At 38.3% G+C, this 19463-nt stretch overlaps 1 protein-coding gene across 5 annotated transcripts in view; it reads right to left on the minus strand.

Annotated features, from left to right (window-relative positions):
* The window catches only part of dennd5a (DENN/MADD domain containing 5A), a 94502-nt gene that overhangs the window by 4479 nt on the left and 70560 nt on the right, over positions 1-19463 (minus strand). For 3 of the 5 annotated variants that reach the window (XM_079801451.1, XM_079801450.1, XM_079801449.1), the window contains 12 exons: positions 19040-19171; positions 18774-18926; positions 18604-18691; positions 15523-15607; positions 8332-8460; positions 7869-7990; positions 7437-7582; positions 3654-3772; positions 3392-3570; positions 3189-3271; positions 2971-3094; positions 1948-2116 (listed from right to left, as the gene is read on the minus strand). In XM_079801451.1, the coding sequence (XP_079657577.1) occupies positions 1948-2116; positions 2971-3094; positions 3189-3271; positions 3392-3570; positions 3654-3772; positions 7437-7582; positions 7869-7990; positions 8332-8460; positions 15523-15607; positions 18604-18691; positions 18774-18926; positions 19040-19171 (1529 nt within the window). Of the gene's footprint in view, positions 1-1947; positions 2117-2970; positions 3095-3188; positions 3272-3391; positions 3571-3653; positions 3773-7436; positions 7583-7868; positions 7991-8331; positions 8461-15522; positions 15608-15690; positions 15739-18603; positions 18692-18773; positions 18927-19039; positions 19172-19463 lie in introns of all 5 variants that reach the window. The other 2 variants (XM_079801448.1, XM_079801447.1) reach the window with 1 other exon arrangement.

Here is a 19463-nt window from a genome sequence, read left to right on the forward strand (position 1 = left end):
TACATTAGACGCTGCTCTCGGATGACTGGATAATTATGAAGCATTTAAAGCTTTTTGGTGAGTTGCACACGCTGTTTTTGCATTGGTGTCATATTCTCTCTGCTTGATCGTTAATATTTATATCATGTTATCCAAGAATAGTACGTTAAAAATGTGTTTCTACTGAGTAGTGCGCCATACTATCCCCTTGCCAGGCCGATAAACAAACACAGACCGGAAGTTAACTTCGGGCCAGGCGAGTAACCGTGGCAACGCGTGTGCGTCTGATGAAACCGTCTATAACTCATTTGTTTACATTATATAAAGCCTTAAAGTTCTGCATAATTAAGGGCGTGGCCACTTTGAGTGACAGGTGGATTGCCGTTTGTCTGCTGTCTGTTAGTCATCACCTCAGCTCCGCCCACGTCCCGCCTCTTTGCCCATTTTCTGTTATCCACATGCTGCCAAGATAACGTCGGCCAGCTCGACCCTACTTTACGCTTCAAAACTGCTCTTCAGAATCCTATGGGTGACATCACATTTTTTTACAGTCTATGATCTCAAGCTTTGACGCATCTCGTGGATAGTGCTGGCCAACAAACTCAAGCCCCTCTTCTCATATATCGAAATCCTCCTCCATTTCTCTTTAAAAATTCTCGTTTTAGACTCTACTTCATGACCGGTGTTTTGTTTTGCTCTATCCTCTGCGCTTCTGCGTTCGTCATGTGTCAAAGGCCAAGGGTTACTCTTTTAGCGCAAGTACCACCGACCGCCGGAAGCTTGTTATTTTAGTCTATAAAGTTTTAAATATGGATATTAACACAAACGTGCCACTTTGCTTCAGAAGGCCTTTATTAACCCCCCGGAGCCGTGTGGAGCAGTTATATGATGGATAGATGCACTTTTATGGACTTCAAAAATGACCCAAAAGTCACTGCCACTATAAAGCTTGGAAGAGCCAGGACTTATTAATATAACTCTGATTGTGTCTGTCTGAAAGAAGAATGTCATATACACCTCAGATGACTTGAGGGTGAGTAAATTATGGGCTAGTTTTCATTTTTGAGTGAACTATCCCTTTAATATAATAAAAACTTTAAAGTACATTTGGCACAGGACTAAGGCTGTGTGTCCACCAAAGCGTTTTTTCACGCGGCGTATTCAATTTTTTCGATGGGAGCGCCGCGTTTTTAGAACGCCATGAGCGTAACGAGGCACTGAGTGCTGTAACTACAGAAGAGTCAAGTTTTAAATAGGACAAATATCAAAACTTTTTGGTAATTTTTGAGCAAAATGCTAACGGTCTAATCAGATTCAATGATCTATGCTAAGCTACGCTAAAAGTGCTTCTGCCAGACCCGGAGATCGGCTGAATGGATTCGAAAACGGTGAAACTCAACTGTTTAACTCTAGGGGAGACGGAAAATGAGCCTATTTTCAAAAATAGTGGCATGTTCCTTTAAGACTTGTTCAAGCAGTGAAAGAGAACTAATTTTGGTACGTTTCGCAACATCCCCGTTTCACGTTTGCATATGCCCGCCTACAGGCTGCTTTGGTCCACCCTCGAGGAATAGTTGGGTAAGAGATTTAGCTATGTCAAGGAGACACTGTTTATTTTGCTGCAAGGGCAACATACTGTACATTGCATGGACTTTCAATACTGACACCAAAGTTTACAGCTGCTCATGAAGCCTCGCGAGCTGAAGTAAAATTATGGTGGTGTTAAGAAAGGGAAAAAAGTGGTGTTAAATTTCCGGAACATGCTCTAAAAAGTTGACCAATCAGAGCAGAGCAGGAACTAAAACAGAGTGTTTCAGGCAGAGGGTGAAAGAGGTGCTGCAGAAATGTACAGAATGAATTTTTTACTTTAAATCATGCAAATATTTAATGTAAAGGAGCATAATATGGGCACTTTAAATTTCAGAAATACTCAAAACAGTTGAAAATTCAACGTAAATAATGACCAACCTGGCCCCGAGACACACGAGCATCTGAAACTTCCCGTCTTTGCCGATGTTTCTGGGTGTGCTGTTGATGGCGCGCATGAAATGGCAGAAATGACGCACTCTCATCTGCCAGTTCTCGTCCTGGGTCATCTGACTCTGTTCCGCACTCTCAAAGTAAACCTGTGATTTTTCTGTGGTAATACAGAACATAAACAGGAGGATTTATGATCATTTGCAACATTCATGTTCCCAGTAGGTCCTAGCGTCAGCTTCAAACTACAGACCGCCCACTGACGCACTTCCTCAGTGTACTAAGATTTAATCTGACCGGCTGTTTTAAAGAAACTCCAAGAGTAATGAAATACGCCATTTTTTTAATAGCTTTTATTATTATACAAATGAGCTTCTTCCAGGCAAGTGTGGCGTACACACTCTTGTTTAAAGGTTTGGGGTCTGTAAGATCTACAGTAATATTGTGAAATATTATTACAATTTAAAATACCTGTTTTCCATTTAAACATATGTGAAAATATAATGTATTCCTGTGATCAAAGCTGTGTTTTCAGCATCATTACTCCAGTCTTCAGTGTCACATGATCCTTCAGAAATCATTCTGATATGATGATTTATGCTCAATATGCATTTCTTGTTATTATTATCGATGCTGAAAACAGTCGTGCTGCTTAACATTTTTGTGGAAACCATGATAAATGTTTATTATGAATAGAAAAGTGCACAAGAACATATTTTTTGTAATATTATTAATGTCTGTACTGTCACTTTTGATCAACTTAATGCATTTTTGCTAAATCATTTTAAATATTTTTTTTTAACAGTAGCATATACTAACAAACTCTGATTGATCCCTTTACATGTCAAACTGCTCTTCCTGTCTCAGTGGGCGGCTCTTGACCAAAATATGCAGTATATGAATATACAGTATGAACAAAACCCTTAGATGTCTAATATGACAAGAAAAACTCCTAACACCAAGTATGAGAAATTAACACACAACTATTTTATGGAATGTAGCAGTATTTGTTACCCAGAAAGTCCCAAATGAAGACGTTCTTGAAAAGGCGCGGTGACTTGAACCCATGCTGGAACACCTGCTCTAGAGCCCACACCAAACCATACTCTCCACACAAAAGCAATGTGAGGCTTCCTCTCTACAACAGAAGAATGAAGAGATCGTCATTATGTGCTGATTTCATCCGCATTTCTCCTTTCCGCTGTTTGTTTTCACAGAGAAAAAACAAATACCTCTTTTTCTGGCTTATGGAAGTGTTTGACGATACCATTAATCGCCTCTCCTACACCTTCCTGGATCTGGCCCGTGTTTAACTCTAGTGGGCACACAACGGCAAACATGCTTGAGACAACAGCAATATCCTCCAGCAATAAGTGCAGTTATTAAATCTTATAAGATGTGACTTTTGACTTTTATGAAATTTTCAAGTACACACTTGGTTTGCTGTTCGGCGAAATGGTGACAAATCTTCGCATCATCCCGGGGGATTGTTGCATTGGAGGAGTCCGGCACATTCTCTCCTCGTTCTCAGTGTTAGTCACCAATTCGCCCACCAGTATCCTCTCCAAGCTGCCATCATCCACTCCTTTACCCAGCCATCGGCCGCACGGAAACCTACACAACGACAGGCCGACAGTCAGTTAAGGGACTAATTAGGAATAATGTGATTTTGGTGCTGCTAAAATGTTAGTACTCACTTGTAGGTGTGCCCTGTGATCCCGTTGCGGACCATTACGCTCTCCACTAGCCACTTGGCATACAGGCCGGAGTTATCATGGCCCATCTGTATGGTGGTCAGCTTCCCCAGGTTCTGGCACTGTGTGAAGAACAATTAGTGCAAGGAATTATACAACAAAACTGGAAACAGATTAACAAGACAGGAAGTCATCTTGGGGTTTTCAATAGTCAATATCTAGCATGGTGCTCAAAAACACAGTGAAACTTTACTACATCGTTTTTTAATGTATATTTTTTTATTTGTATTTTTCTTAATCTAATTTAAACGTATGCATGCATGTATGTACAGTATGTATGCATGTTTGTAAGTAAGTATGTATGTACAGTATGTATGCCTGTATGTACATACAGTGTGTTTGTATGTATGTATGTACAGTATGTATGTATGCACAGTATGTATGTATGCATGTAGGCACAGTGTGTTTGTATGTATGTATGCATGTATGTATGCACAGTATGTATGTATGCATGTAGGCACAGTGTGTTTGTATGTATGTATGCATGTATGTATGTACAGTATGTATGTATGTATGCATGCACGTATGTACAGTATGTATGTATGTATGCATGTATGTACATTATGTATGTACATTATGTATATACAGTATATATGTATGTATGTATGTATGTATGTACATTATGTATGTACAGTATATATGTACAGTATGTATGTATGTATGTATGTACAGTATGTATGTATTCATGCATGTATGTACATTATGTATGTACAGTATGTATGTACTGTATGTATGTATGCATGTATGTACAGTGTGTTTGTATGTATGTATGCATGTATGTATGTACAGTATGTATGTATGTATGTACAGTATGTATGTACAGTATGTATGTACAGTATGTATGTATGTATGTATGTATGTATGTATGTATGTATGTACAGTATGTATGTACAGTATGTATGTACAGTATGTATGTATGTATGTATGTATGTATGTACAGTATGTATGTATGTATGCATGCATGTATGTACATTATGTATGTACAGTATGTATGTACAGTATGTATGTATGTATGTATGTATGTATGTATGTATGTATGTATGTATGTATGTATGTACAGTATGTATGTATGTATGCATGCATGTATGTACATTATGTATGTATGTACAGTGTGTTTGTATGTATGTATGTATGTATGTACAGTATGTATGTATGCATGCATGTATGTACATTATGTATGTATGTACAGTGTGTTTGTATGTATGTATGTATGTATGTATGTACAGTATGTATGTATGCATGCATGTATGTACATTATGTATGTATGTACAGTGTGTTTGTATGTATGTATGTACAGTATGTATGCATGGATGTATGTATGCAAGTACGCATGTATGTATGCATGTACAGTATGTATCAGGGTTCTTGCAGGTTTCAGAAAGTCAAATTTAAGACCTTTTTAAGACATTTTAAGACCATAAAGATTGAAATTTAAGACCTATACGACGCATTACCAAAATTATTTAAATCAAAGAAATAATAAAAAAAGCAATAAAAGCAATGACATTAGTAACCCTCCACAGCCAACAACGTGCCAAATGGCCAAAACCTTAGGCCCAAAATGAAAATAGGCTAAAACAAACTTGCCCTCAAATAGAATAGATTACAGCATATTAATAGCCTGATAGAGATTGAACAGGGGATGCACTAGGGAGAGAGGATAAACTAGGGATGCACGATTTGGGAAAGATATCTAATTGCGATTATTCTGGTTAAAATGCAATTTTTTTTTTTTTAAATTTACAAATGAAAAGTGTATGCATATAACATTTTATATATTAATGTTTATATATTAACGAGACTAATAATAATGATTATATTCAATAAATACAAATATCTAACAAAATTTGAAATATTACTATTACAATAACCTTTTAATTATTAAAAAATAAAAAATAGAGTATTTAAGAATAAATATAACAATATAATAATAATACTAATATATTTTACAGAAAACGTATTTTTCAAAAAAAACCTGCAGACAGACTATGACTAAAAATCATTACACTCTAAAAAAAAAAGTCTCGTAATCATAAGGGAACCTTTTTTAGTGCTATATAGCACCAATTTTGGTGCTTCAGTGGTTCTTCAGAGGTGCTATATAGCACCTTAGTCAAAGAACCGGTGAAGAACCTCTGAAGAACCGCTGAAGAACCTCTGAAGAACCACTGAAGAAACACTGAAGCACCAAAATTGGTGCTATATAGCACTAAAAAAGGTTCCCCTATGATTACGAGCCAAGAACTATTTTTGGTGCCATATAGAACCTTTTTTTTTTTAGAGTGTAGAACGGTCTAAAGATTTATTGTAAAAAATAAAATAAAGAAATTTTGTGCTTTTTATCTGTGATATAAATTTCTTAAAGTCAATGTATTTAATATGAAATATGAGCCTCTTATGCATCCACTGTGGGGGGGGGGGAAACTGTACATTGGAGAAAAACATATGGGTTATCATATAAATTTATTTAGAGAGAAGTATTATTTTTCATATTTGTTACCCAAACATTCATTCATACTGGAAGCCAGAGGGCGCTCTCGAGCAGAAACTCCACATTTCCCTCAGAGAAGTAATCCTTAGCCCTAATGTGAAGCTAGCGATGTAGGATAGTCTGAAGATACAGATAGAAACGCTTTGACTGATGAAACGAAGACAATAAACATGACTGTATCAAGCTATGGTGTATTTGAGTTCTTCAAGCCTTCACTATTGTCATAATAATAAGGTATGCAGTGCTGATTGAGTGCAGACTGTATCACTATTTAGAATAATATAAAACAATGCATGTCTGCCTCATTCTGTCCAGAAAAATACAACGTTATTAAATGTAGACGTATTTTGCGGGCAGGTAATTGCATTTATCACGGGATTTGTAGTTTTATCACCGAGTACGTGTACCAACACCCCCAGAAAGAACTACAACACACCGAACGAACGCTCTGAGGGCGGCGCAGCAAACACTCTAGAGCTCTGCTTTCGCGATTCGATACTTGTTTGCTACAGTGTAACGTTAATAACTTTCTGCAGCCAGCATTTCTGGAAATGAACGAGGATAACACTTTTTTTAAGACCTAACTAAATTAAATTTAAGACCTCGGGTGAAAATCTGGCCGTTTTTAAGACGTTTTAAGGCCTTAAATTAAAAAAAATAAATTTTAGACATTTTAAGACTTTTTAAGACCCCGCGGGGACCCTGATGTATGTATGCATGAATGTACAGTATGTATACATGTATGTACAGTATGTTTGCATGTATGTACAGTATGTTTGCATGTATGTACAGTATGTATGTATGCATGAATGTACAGTATGTGTGCATGTATGTACAGTATGTTTGCATGTATGTACAGTATGTGTGCATGTATGTACAGTATGTTTGCATGTATGTACAGTATGTGTGCATGTATGTGCATTATGAATGTATGCGTGTATGTATGTACAGTATGTATGCATGCATGTACAGTATGTATAATGTGTTATTACATATATGTATGTATGCATGTTTGTATGTACAGTGTATAACGTGTGTATATGTATGTATGTACAGTATGTATAACGTGTTATCATATATGTATGTATGTTTGTACAGTATGTATAACGTGTTGTATGTATGTATGCATGTAGTATGCATATATGTATGTACCGAGAGCTCCTGAAAACCAAAACAAAAGTTCATTCTGATTCTGAATTAGGGGTAATAAGCACAAAAAAAAGTAGGTGTGTCACCTCAAACGTAATCTCCAGAGTGTTTTTGGGGACCTGCAGGACCCCAGTCTCAGCTAGTTCCCCTGAGACGCACACCCAGGGGTTGGCCGTAAACATGGAGCCACCTAGTTTCTTACTGGGAATGATGACCACGTGGTAGGGTATCACTGTGAACAACAACAAGGACGAGGTCAGAGTTTATTTGATACAAGAGTTAATATAATAAATATACATGGTTTAATTTAGCTAGTGATACAAAATGGATATTACTGTGATTTAATGCACATTTTATTAGTCCATTACATTTCCTGAAACTAAATTAAATTACATTCACATTCATTTAATGTGTTTGTAAATTGCATATAAAATATATACATTTCATATTAATATATGACTGAACTAGCTGACTTACTGTAAAATCTTAATGGCATACTGTGTTACTGGTACACTTACTAATTGTGGTGAAGACATTGGTAAAGCAGAAGTAGTCCACGGCGTTGAAAGAGAGGAGATGGTAGAGGAACTGCTCCTTCTCGTCATCACAGCGCAGGAAAGCGTAGCGCTTATAGAGTTTCCTTCAAATAAATACAACCAAACATGTTAAATCACATAGTGCCAATTTAAACACAAAAGCTTCAAAGGAAACATAGATAAAATTAAGTGCATGTTTAAAGAACCTGAGGAAAATGAGTTCACAAATGCATTTCAGGTCAGAAGAGGACAAAGAATTCTTTACTGAGGATGAGCCACTTAACGGTTCAAGGCCCATTAATAATAAAAACAAAAACACTTCATTTTTAATGGAGCCTTATTCTTTGCTGTGCTACAGCTCTGTCTGATATCCAAGTGTATGTCTACAGTGCATCTGGTTTATGATAGTGCCCATGTCACTAAAGAGCTAGTCGAGAAGTCTTACTTAGTGAGTTCATGGTCAGACAGCAGTTGCTTCAGGTGCCTGGACAGCAGTTTCTTCTCCATGGAGAGACGCACCCATGCCCTGGCCTTCCCAACATCTGTCTTGATCTCACTGATGTTCTGGATGTGCCTGATGAAGGAAAGACACAGGATAGATACTGATAACAGGACTTCATATACCAATTTCCACTAGAACTAGGTAAACATGTTACAGTCCTAACAAAACGTGATGCCACACCGCAACATGCGATAAAAGCAATTTTTCCTATATTAATCAGAGTTTTTGTCCAAACCAGCCCAACGGTGATACTCTTTGAGTGACTATTTTTCCCAAAACCCAGACACGAGCAGTTCCGTTGTCCTAAAGTCAGTGTTTTTTTGAATGGGCTTTTGGTAAAATGCCTGAAATAAGGCCTGTAACACAAGCTCAAGATATTTTATTCAATGACATAAAATACAGCAGTAATGAGACCACAGAAGTTGTCTGGGACACATCAGCCAAACAGGTAAACTCATCTCCTCGCTAGTCCACTTTCACAGCTTTATTGTTTATAATGGTGCTTTTGAAAACTAACTCAAACTTTCAGGGAAAATGTGTTTAGATAAAGAATTAAAAAGGGGTGTCGAAAGCTTGATGGTTGTGACATGAAGTCATGTGACCATGCTGTAGTTAGTTTATAGCCTACGTTTAGCTTTTAACTTCTGCCGATTGTATTTAGACTTCAAAATTCCTAAAAGTTGTGTCCATTATCATTGTCTGTATAAAAGCAATATTACACTTGTAGCCGTGCCAGTGTTATTTTCGTCAACGACCTTTTTTCACTGACGAAAACGAGACGATAACTAAATAAAAACTAGTGTTGGATGACAAAAACTATGACGAAAATCAACTGTCATTTTCGTCAACAAATAAAAATGAGACGAAAATGTTAGGGATGGACGATTAGGGAAGAGATCCAGTCAGAACTGATGTCCTGTGTAACAGATGCGCACATTTGAGTTGAACATGCTGATAACCGCTGGAGAACACGGCGCTGTTGCGCTTCTACAGGCTCACGCATCCCCAATCCAGCGCTCCAGAGCGGCTCACAATCAATGAATAACACACATTTATGCCAGGCAATTGTTTATGAACTAATGCTGATGAATAATGACAATGTTTACTGTACCATGTTTATATAGCAATATGTTTTAGACGGTGTAACAATGCATATTATATCTCCTCATCTGAACTTCAATGAGCTCCTGCAACTGCAACAGTAAAGCACAGACATTTCAAAATGTATTTAATTTAATTTAATTTCCATTTAATTCATAGTCAGGAGGAAAGACCAGTATTTGACACATATTCAATAAAGTATCAGGGTTATAATAGTTCACTAAAACCATTAAAAAAACCTTCATTACTTGAAATTAAATAAATGTCAACTGAAATTAAAAAAATAAATAAACTTAAACTTATTTGAAGCTTCAGCTTAACCTGATATGGCCTACTGACTAAAACAAAAATACAAAGTTATAAAAACTATATAGATGTTTTTAAAAAACAAACAAAAAAGTGAAGTGAGCTCTCTTTCGTGTATTTTTAATGTCAAAAACAAAATGATGACAAAATGTCAGTTCAAGTGACAGTCGGTTATGTAATGCTTAAAGTATTACAATTTAACTAAACTCATTAGATTTTAGGAGACTAAATCTACTGTAGATTTAGTCGACTAAAACTAAAAACAACTCGGGCGACTAAAATATGACTAAAACTAAATCAAAATTTGCTGTTAAAATTAAGACTGATATGCTGATATAGAGCCATACTGCACGGCTATGAGTGTGATATTGCGTTTATACAACAGTTCAGCACAAGTGTGTAAAGAAATAAGAAACAACAACTTTTGTGCGGAACTACTTCCTTCTAACAGTTAAGGGGATTTCCTATGAATATGCTAGTCAATGTATTTGTAAGTTGCGACTTATTGTTTACAACCTTGTTTCAGTCCCTTTCTGTATAAAAGTCTTTGCCACTGACATAAAGAGAGTCTTTGCTGCCATCTAATAATGTAGCAAACTTTCACTGAAGTCGAAATCACAATCACTAACGGACCCTTTCTCAATACCAAATACAGCATGTTATTTATATAAAATATTTATTGAAAAAACAATATTTAAAGGAAGCGGCTACATGAGCGCTGAATGGCGAAAACGTCATAAACTGCCACCATGATTATATACAAGCTGCATATTTGAGGTCTAAATAACTACATTCTCGCCTAAAAAACTCTTAAAATACATTCTGTGACACAACAACAGTAGCATTTGTAAAATTATGGCGTTCGCTAGTACGCCATGACACTCGCTGTGAGAAATGTTGTAAGCGGATGGATATGAACGGTGAAACGGCTCCAGTGCTGATAATGGGGGTATATCGCATGGCTGGAAAAGGCCAATCCGAATGGAGAACCAGATCAAACTGTTGTGTAAACTGACTTGTCAGTATAAAGGTGCTGTCATATTAGGGAATTATCACAGGCAAAAGGGTAGTGATGTATGAAGCATGGCTCACACAGAAGTCAATTTCAAACCAAGAAGCTTTCCCAACTGTGTGAATTGCTATTAAAATGACTGGGTTTCGTTCACAAAAAGTCACCAAACAACAGTAAATGTGACCGCACCTTCAGAATCAAAAGAGCTCTTGCCGAGAAACCGCCGTGCACAGGATCACAGTACTGAACTGGGAATTTGCCAGTGTTTCAGGAGAGAAAATGGGGGCAGGAGAACTGTCTCACAGACTCCCTGGAGCATCAGCCAGCCTGCTGTCATCGCTCGCAGCCGCTATCATGCATGCCACGTCCAGACGCATTCTCTTCCACTCCAGCTCTAGAAGTCAACACTGTCTGACCCGCCATTACATAAATGCATTACAGCGTTTAGTGCTGCCTTCCAGACTCCACAAAGCTCAGAATTACGGTCTGCTGGAGCCATATTTTCAAGTAGACCTGCAGCCATAATATTAATGCACTAAACAATGTCATTGCCTTGCTATATTATGCTGACATCAGAACCACGAAGGTAATACTTTTATGATAAATACCGTTTCTGTTTTTAACACCAATTAACCATTTCTGTTGAAGGCATTGTCAATAGGAGAGCCTGACATGGCTAAAGTGAGGGATGTTATGCCAAGGCTTTCCTGCACTGCTATGTCACGGCACGGCTCAGCGGGGGGTCTGCTGCTAATTAGGCTGGAAATAATGTGGCGACATGAAACGTCTCAGTGCTTTCTTCACGCAATGTGAGGAATCGCCCCCCCCCTTCCCATCTAAGACTCTCTGCACTGCAGCAGTCTGCCTGTATTTTCATAAAAACGATATAAAAGTTCAGTTCATATATTCATTTAACTGTAAAATATATAAAAATACACATGATCCCACCTTGGGGTCCCAGATTTGACCTTGGGTTTCAGGGTATGTTTTCATTTTATCTGACTATTAATTTAAGTTTTGTTGTTGTTGTTTTTTTTATATAACAAATTTTATCACATTTTAGATTAGGGTCCAATCCTAACTATTAACCAACTATTAACTAGGGCTGGGTTTTGATGACACAAATTTCACGATTCCATTCCATTCAATATCGATTACTGTGGATATACACTCACCTAAAGGATTATTAGGAACACCTGTTAAATTTCTCATTAATGCAATTATCTAATCAACCAATCACATGGCAGTAGCTTCAATGCATTTAGGGGTGTGGTCCTGGTCAAGACAATCTCCTGAACTCCAAACTGAATGTCAGAATGGGAAAGAAAGGTGATTTAAGCAATTTTGAGCGTGGCATGGTTGTTGGTGCCAGACGGGCTGGTCTGAGTATTTCACAATCTGCTCAATTACTGGGATTTTCACGCACAATAATTTCTAGGGTTTACAAAGAATGGTGTGAAAAGTGAAAAACATCCAGTATGCGGCAGTCCTGTGGGCGAAAATGCCTTGTTGATGCTAGAGGTCAGAGGAGAATGGGCCGACTGATTCAAGCTGATAGAAGAGCAACTTTGACTGAAATAACCACTCGTTACAACCGAGGTATGCAGCAAAGCATTTGTGGAGCCACAACACGCACAACCTTGAGGCGGATGGGCTACAACAGCAGAAGACCCCACCGGGTCTCACTCATCTCCACTACAAATAGGAAAAAGAGGCTACAATTTGCACAAGCTCACCAAAATTGGACAGTTGAAGACTGGAAAAATGTTGCCTGGTCTGATGAGTCTCGATTTATGTTGAGCCATTCAGATGGTAGAGTCAGAATTTGGCGTAAACAGAATGAGAACATGGATCCATCATGCCTTGTTACCACTGTGCAGGCTAGTGGTGGTGGTGTAATGGTGTGGGGGATGTTTTCTTGGCCCACTTTAGGCCCCTTAGTGCCAATTGGGCATCGTTTAAATGCCACGGCCTACCTGAGCATTGTTTCTGACCATGTCCATCCCTTTATGACCACCATGTCCCCATCCTCTGATGGCTACTTCCAGCAGGATAATGCACCATGTCACAAAACTCGAATCATTTCAAATTGGTTTCTTGAACATGACAATGAGTTCACTGGACTAAAATGGCCCCCACAGTCACCAGATCTCAACCCAATAGAGCATCTTTGGGATGTGGTGGAACGGGAGCTTCGTGCCCTGGATGTGCATCCCACAAATCTCCATCAACTGCAAGATGCTATCCTATCAATATGGGCCAACATTTCTAAAGAATGCTTTCAGCACCTTGAATCAATGCCACGTAGAATTAAGGCAGTTCTGAAGGTGAAAGGGGGTCAAACACAGTTTTAGTATGGTGTTCCTAATAATCCTTTAGGTGAGTATATATCAGACACAGTACATGGCAAATTTTCTTGAGGAAAACATTTCTTAACCAATGCTGTAAACTATACATGGTAGTCAGTTGGAGCATTACTAATATTGAAGGTTAGCATTAACTGATTTAAATACAAACATAAATTACACTCAATTATGTTTTTACCACTTTACAATTACATGATCATATTTCTACTCTAATTAGTTTTTTGAAATATAAACATTTAAATGGTGGCAATCATAAAAACTTGACAGATGTATTCAAACATCCATTAATATTGAAGAGCACAAAAAATTATAATGAATAGCCTATGTAATGGGGTGCGTATACTTATCAAAATGCTCCTCTAGAGTTAATTTTTCTAGCTGGCTAATGAGTTTATGGACACTGGATATGGTTTTTCTGAGGTAAATGTGACGTTAGATGACAATGTTCGCAAGCTGTTTTACTGACGTCTTTCCGCAAACACTGATTGAGCGATTGTGCGTTGTACTAATCTTTTAACATTGACGTTCATTCGTGTTTATTTCGTGCTGTAACTGGTATTAAAGCGGAGATGATCAGTTCACGTGCGCTGCCGCTTCTTTTGAGCTGCGCTACTGCGATCTGACACACCACATTAAACAGCGCCAAAACGGTATTTATTTCGTAATAAAATGGACGTAATTTGAAATCTGAGACTTTGTATCTTATCAAAAGTAACAAAGCACAAAGATTATTGCGATTTATTGGATGGGAGGGGCTCTACAAAGTTAGGTTTATTCATTCAAACAGGATGACTAATAAATTCTTGAGATTTAAGAATCAATATCGGTTCATAAAAATGAAAATCGATTAAAATTTTACCCAGCCCTACTATTAACTACAACTTTTTCCTCAACAAACTCCAAATTACTGCCTATTAATAGTTAGTGCGGTAGTTGTTAAGTTTAGGTATTGGGTAGGATTAAGGGCCCTTTCACACCTACCTTGTTTGGTCCGGATTTCCTGACTTTTCAGTGTGGTCCGAATCAAAATTACAGGTGTGAAACCTCCCCCGGACCACGGTCCGGACCAAACAGACGAAATTTGGTCCGACAAAAAGAGGTAGTCTCGGTCCGGATCAAACTGAACAAAGGTTTGGTTCATTTCTAGTGTGAAAGCATTTTCTCTATGGTTCAGACTTTCAGACCATTTACATTTCCTGTTTATGTTTAAATATTATAATGTTATTTTTACATTTCATCTCGGCTATATTGATTATGAAAAGTGCAAAGATGCGCAATATGTCAGAAGACAGAAGGTCAGAAATGATTTTGACCACTATATTAAGTTTTGTTTTGTAGAAAACCTTTCTTTAAAGTGAATTTTGTCATGTATAAATTGTATCTTAATTTTAATCAATGTTTCATCAGCCAATTGGATTTAATAAAGAAGCAAATAGGCAATAGCAGACAACAATCGTGACATGGAGGCGCGGGAGCGATCACTTGCATTGCTCTTGAACATGTCTCATAAATAAACCAAACCTCAACAGCTACTGCCTCACAGACATGAGAAATCTGTGTATAGAAAGCTTGAAATGTCTATTTTTAAACTAAACAATTAGAAATTGTTCACTAGTGGCAACGATATGCGTCAGTTCAATTCATTCGTCAAAGACACTGATGTCAGACACACGTCCGTTTACAAACCAATCAATGTCAAGATGCAGCCCATATAGATGATGACAAGACGCAAGTGTGTCATGTAAAGTTCTTTAGTGCGCTCGCATAGTTGCAATGTGAAACCAAACCAAAACTAACCGAATGTATAAAATGTATCAAAACATGAACTTCGGTTCGGACCTTGGTGGAGACTTTCAGGTGTGAAAACGCCCTAAGGGATGTAGAATATGATCATGCAGAATAAGGCATTAATATGTGCTTTATAAGTACTAATAAACAGCCAATATCCTAATAATATGCATGCTAATAAGCAACTAGTTAATAGTGAGAATTGGACCCTAAACTAAAGTGTTAACTAAAATGTTAGACACAAAAATGTATTATTCTGATATACAGACACACGTTCTCTTTAAAATGACTGATTTTTGTACTGCGAGTTGATAGATATCCCGTTCCTTTATTTGTTGCACTCCAGCCACTATTATATACTTTCTTATTTTTGGGGTCTGCTAAAATATATTTACATGATTTGATGTTCAAAAAGCATTATTTTCACATACTGTACATTGCTGTATATGTCAAACCAAAACCACTCATAACCTATAGCCAGAACCAAAAACTGAGAGTACATGCAAAGGACTCTGTGTAGTGTGATTGTTTTGTTCTGCACTATAATGGTTCGCGTCTCACCTCATGTCCTGGATCAAGGAGACTTTGAGAGGCGGCATTGCACAGCCAGCATCCGACTTCCGTCTCTCTGTGTCATGAATAATACCTGAGACACAAAAACAGTGAAAATATGCTGAAAAATCAAACATAATACAGCTATTCAGCATGTTTTCAATGAAAGCCAACTACCTAAGCACTGTACTGGCTCTCTCTTCCAAACCCTAGCGAGCTGCCGACCTGGAAAGCAATCGGCATCATAGTAAACATTTCAAACAGTCGGCAGCTAAGATATATCTAGGCAGCAATGCATATATCCCAGACTGCACTGCAACAAATTCAGTGAACGTCAAATAAAAACACTTAAAAAGTTACTCACAAAAGTTCTGTCTTAATACAAATGCTGTTTGTGTGTTTTATGACGCTGCAGATTCATATTGGCATTGATAGTGCTATAATAGAATGGCATGGGTTGTTATCTAATAATAACAGTAATTACGACATGCAGGGCTCCAGACTAGCATTTGAGTTGGTCATATGCTGGAACGCCAGTCTCTCATGAACGTGCGGACGACAGTTAGTGGAAGTTAGAGATTACAGATTGTAAAGTTTTAAATACGGATATTTTTCTTACACAAATGCATGGCTTCACTTCAGAAGGCCTTTATTAACAACTGGAGCAGCAGTTATATGATGGATAGATGCACTTTGATGGACTTTTATGACTAACCCACATCACTTAGACATGTTACTTAAAAAAATTAAAAATAAACATATAAAGGTGTGGATTGAGGTAGGCCTGCTATTTTTATGTGACAAAAAAACTATTCCGGTTCTTCAAATGGATTCAGTATATTTGGTAATTATTTAAGTGAAAAATATTTAGTGTAGGCCTATTTATTTTATTATTTTTATTTATATTTTATCTGATCTGTATGCTGCCGTTTGCACGGTAAAATAAACACGTGAAAAAAGTGTCTTTTAACAGGTCACAGACACTCGTCAATCGTATTTTTAATTAATGCCAATTCAATATTATAATCTAATCAGTTAGCGGTTAATAATCGGATAATGAGTAGCGGTTGTCGTTGGGAAAATTAACTGAAATGAGCATCCCTACAGCAGTGTATTTTTTATTTAATTTAATTTTAATCAAGAATAGGCAACATTATGCCAGGATGACTGTCCTTCCTTTGCCGTACCTTAAGTTTCTGCATTTTGGCTGCTGTCTGTAGATTCCTTCATGCACAACTCATATTCTTTCGGATGTTTCATACGCAAATGTTTTAACAGCGGCTATTGTTTAGGGTCCTTGCCACCATGAGACAAATCGGCATTGCAAATTGAATATGTAGCTCGACTTGAATCGCCTTCTTTTGACTGAAAGTACTGCCAAACAACATGTTTTCTGTGCACGAGTTCCATTTTCACTTTCTCACAGCCGACTGCATTCGAACGGTCCACCTAGTGAACACCTTCCCATAATCAACGGTGGCGTCATTACGTTCGACCAGCGGAGCTCGCGCAGTGCAAACCTAGGGTTCGGTTCGGTGGAAAAAATCTCTAAGGTTTGGCAGAAACCGAACCCCGTCAAAAAGCCCAATATTTGGCCGAATCCGAACCCAAATCTTGGATTCAGTTTGTCTGGCTATCACCAGACCAAGCTCAATTTAAGACTGAACATTGGTCTGGGGAGTCTGCTCTGTATTTTCTACTGCACAAGAGGTGTGATAAACAATCATAATTCAAATGACTCTGTACGCAATTGAATAATCCTTCAACCAAGACCACAAGAGGCGTGATCTACGAGCAACGACCCATCGCTTCTCTATCCGTCATCGTGTTGAACCCGCCAATAGCGCGCTAGGTGGATAAGCCAGGCAGTGAAAAGTTCCCGCCAAAGTGTAACAGAAGCAGTATAAATGAATGTACAGGTTTCCAGACTGAGCTGCAGGGCGAAATCAAATCGCTGGCAGATCAGGCTGGGATTCGGTGCATCCCTATTCAAAACAGAAACAGCCATTCACTGCCATTATAAAGCTTGGAAGAGCCAGTACTTTTTTTTTCGTCTGAAAGAAGAATGTCATATACACCTAGGATGACTTGAGGGTAGGGATGGGATGATTACCGGTTTCACGATAAACAACGTTAAAATGCACTGGCGGTTAGTATTATCGTTTAAAATTGAATTATCAGTAAAACTGTTTGATTATCACTTTTACGAACAACAGTTACATGAAAAAAACACATTTTTATAGAGAAAAAATGTAAGATTTTTCTATTATACTTAGTCATAACATTAAAAATAATGTTCAAATTGGACAATATTAAGAGCTTTGAAGTGCAGGAAAAAGTGTGAAGCACTTCACTCTCAAAAAGTTGTACGAACTCTAAAATGAATAATGTTAAAACATTCAACCTCAATACCATGGTTACAGCTAGCGTTGGTGATTTGTGCACTGAAAAGCTTTCTCTAACTTGATCGTCCATGGCACAATGTCTCTCCTGGCTTCCACGTCAGCGCTGTTTGATCTGATATGGTTTATAACAGAATTCTGCTCAGAGTTTGAATGATTCTCACTAGATCTCGCAGGGATGTTATTAATACTGCGGCCAATTCAAGCGCATTCTCACTGGATCTCCCAGCACTGTGTAATAACGGTGTTGCATGCTCAGAATTGAGATTGAACCTGTTCTGAGCTTGCGCTGCGCTGCCTATTATTGATCAGAATTGACAAACGGTCTTGTTACGCTTTTATTTTGTTTGCCATTTGATGTTTTCCATATGCAACAGAAATGGTAGCACTTGGGCAACGTAGCGGTGGCGCTCTAACAAAGAAAACCGGCCACAGTCTGGAGCCCTGACCTAGCATTAATGCAGCATACGTCATGGTTGGAATCATGTTAGCCGAGTCTTTTGTGTGGTCCATGTGAGAAGCACTGATTATGTGTGTGTGTGACCGTTAACAGAGATGCCTTCAAATCAGGCACTTGAGAGGTTCTATTTTGATCCGCATGCTGCCTCGAGATAAGGTAGACAGCTAGAGGTATGAAACAGAGTTACAATGTGCAAAAATGATTGTAATCACACTCAAAGTGTTTTACCAGGAGGGCCGAGGCCTGCTGGAGTAGCGTCTCTCTTCTCTTTACTCTCTTGATAATGTAAGAGGTGCGACCATAAGGCGGATTTTCCCTGCAGACACACAGAGCACGACAAGGTCAAACACTCCGACTACATTCATAACGGACGCCCATGCATTACGCTGTCGATTTACCTGCTTGACCTGAAGACCGTGGCTCCAGATTCTTTCCAGCAGATCACACAAGCTGGCGATGAGCGTGTTCTCCTCGACGCCAGTGATGCTAACCTCGCCGTGTCCCAGCTCCACCGCTTCCCGTCCCATCTTCTCCACCAGCATGCGCTTCGTCTGAGTCACAGGTAAAATGGGGTTAGTTATCGCCTACATCCTGATTTATCTGGATATCAATACCAGGTTTATTGGGTCTATTACCAAACCTGGAGGAAGATCAAAACACACACCTTATTCCTGCACTCCTTTAACAGTCCCTCTACAAACTTCCAATTGGTCTGTGCAATGACTGAAGGCGACAGGTTGGAGAGTTTGGGCTGGCGGAGAGTGGTGCCAAGGTTCCTGGCCTCCTGGATGTATTTCTGCAATGGCAAGATCATTCAGTCACATGATGCCCAACAAAAGACTTCCATGCAGTTTGTGGCTTTTGAGCTACTTCAAATGTAGAGTTAAAAAGCTAAATACCCAAGAGTCCACTGGGCTAAACCAAGTGTGCTGCCCCCTGGTGGCTGGCTGCAGTATAGGTCATAAATCCCACCCTCTCCATGTAATCAAATGGGATGCGAGTCAAAATATCTAACACTATCTAAAGATTGTTTCTGTCATATTAAGTTAATCTTATCATGCTGACATTCAAGAGTTTTTCTGAATAAG

The sequence above is a fragment of the Gobio gobio genome, assembly GCF_949357685.1.
Source record: "Gobio gobio genome assembly, chromosome: 2".
Taxonomy (NCBI): Eukaryota; Metazoa; Chordata; class Actinopteri; order Cypriniformes; family Gobionidae; genus Gobio; species Gobio gobio.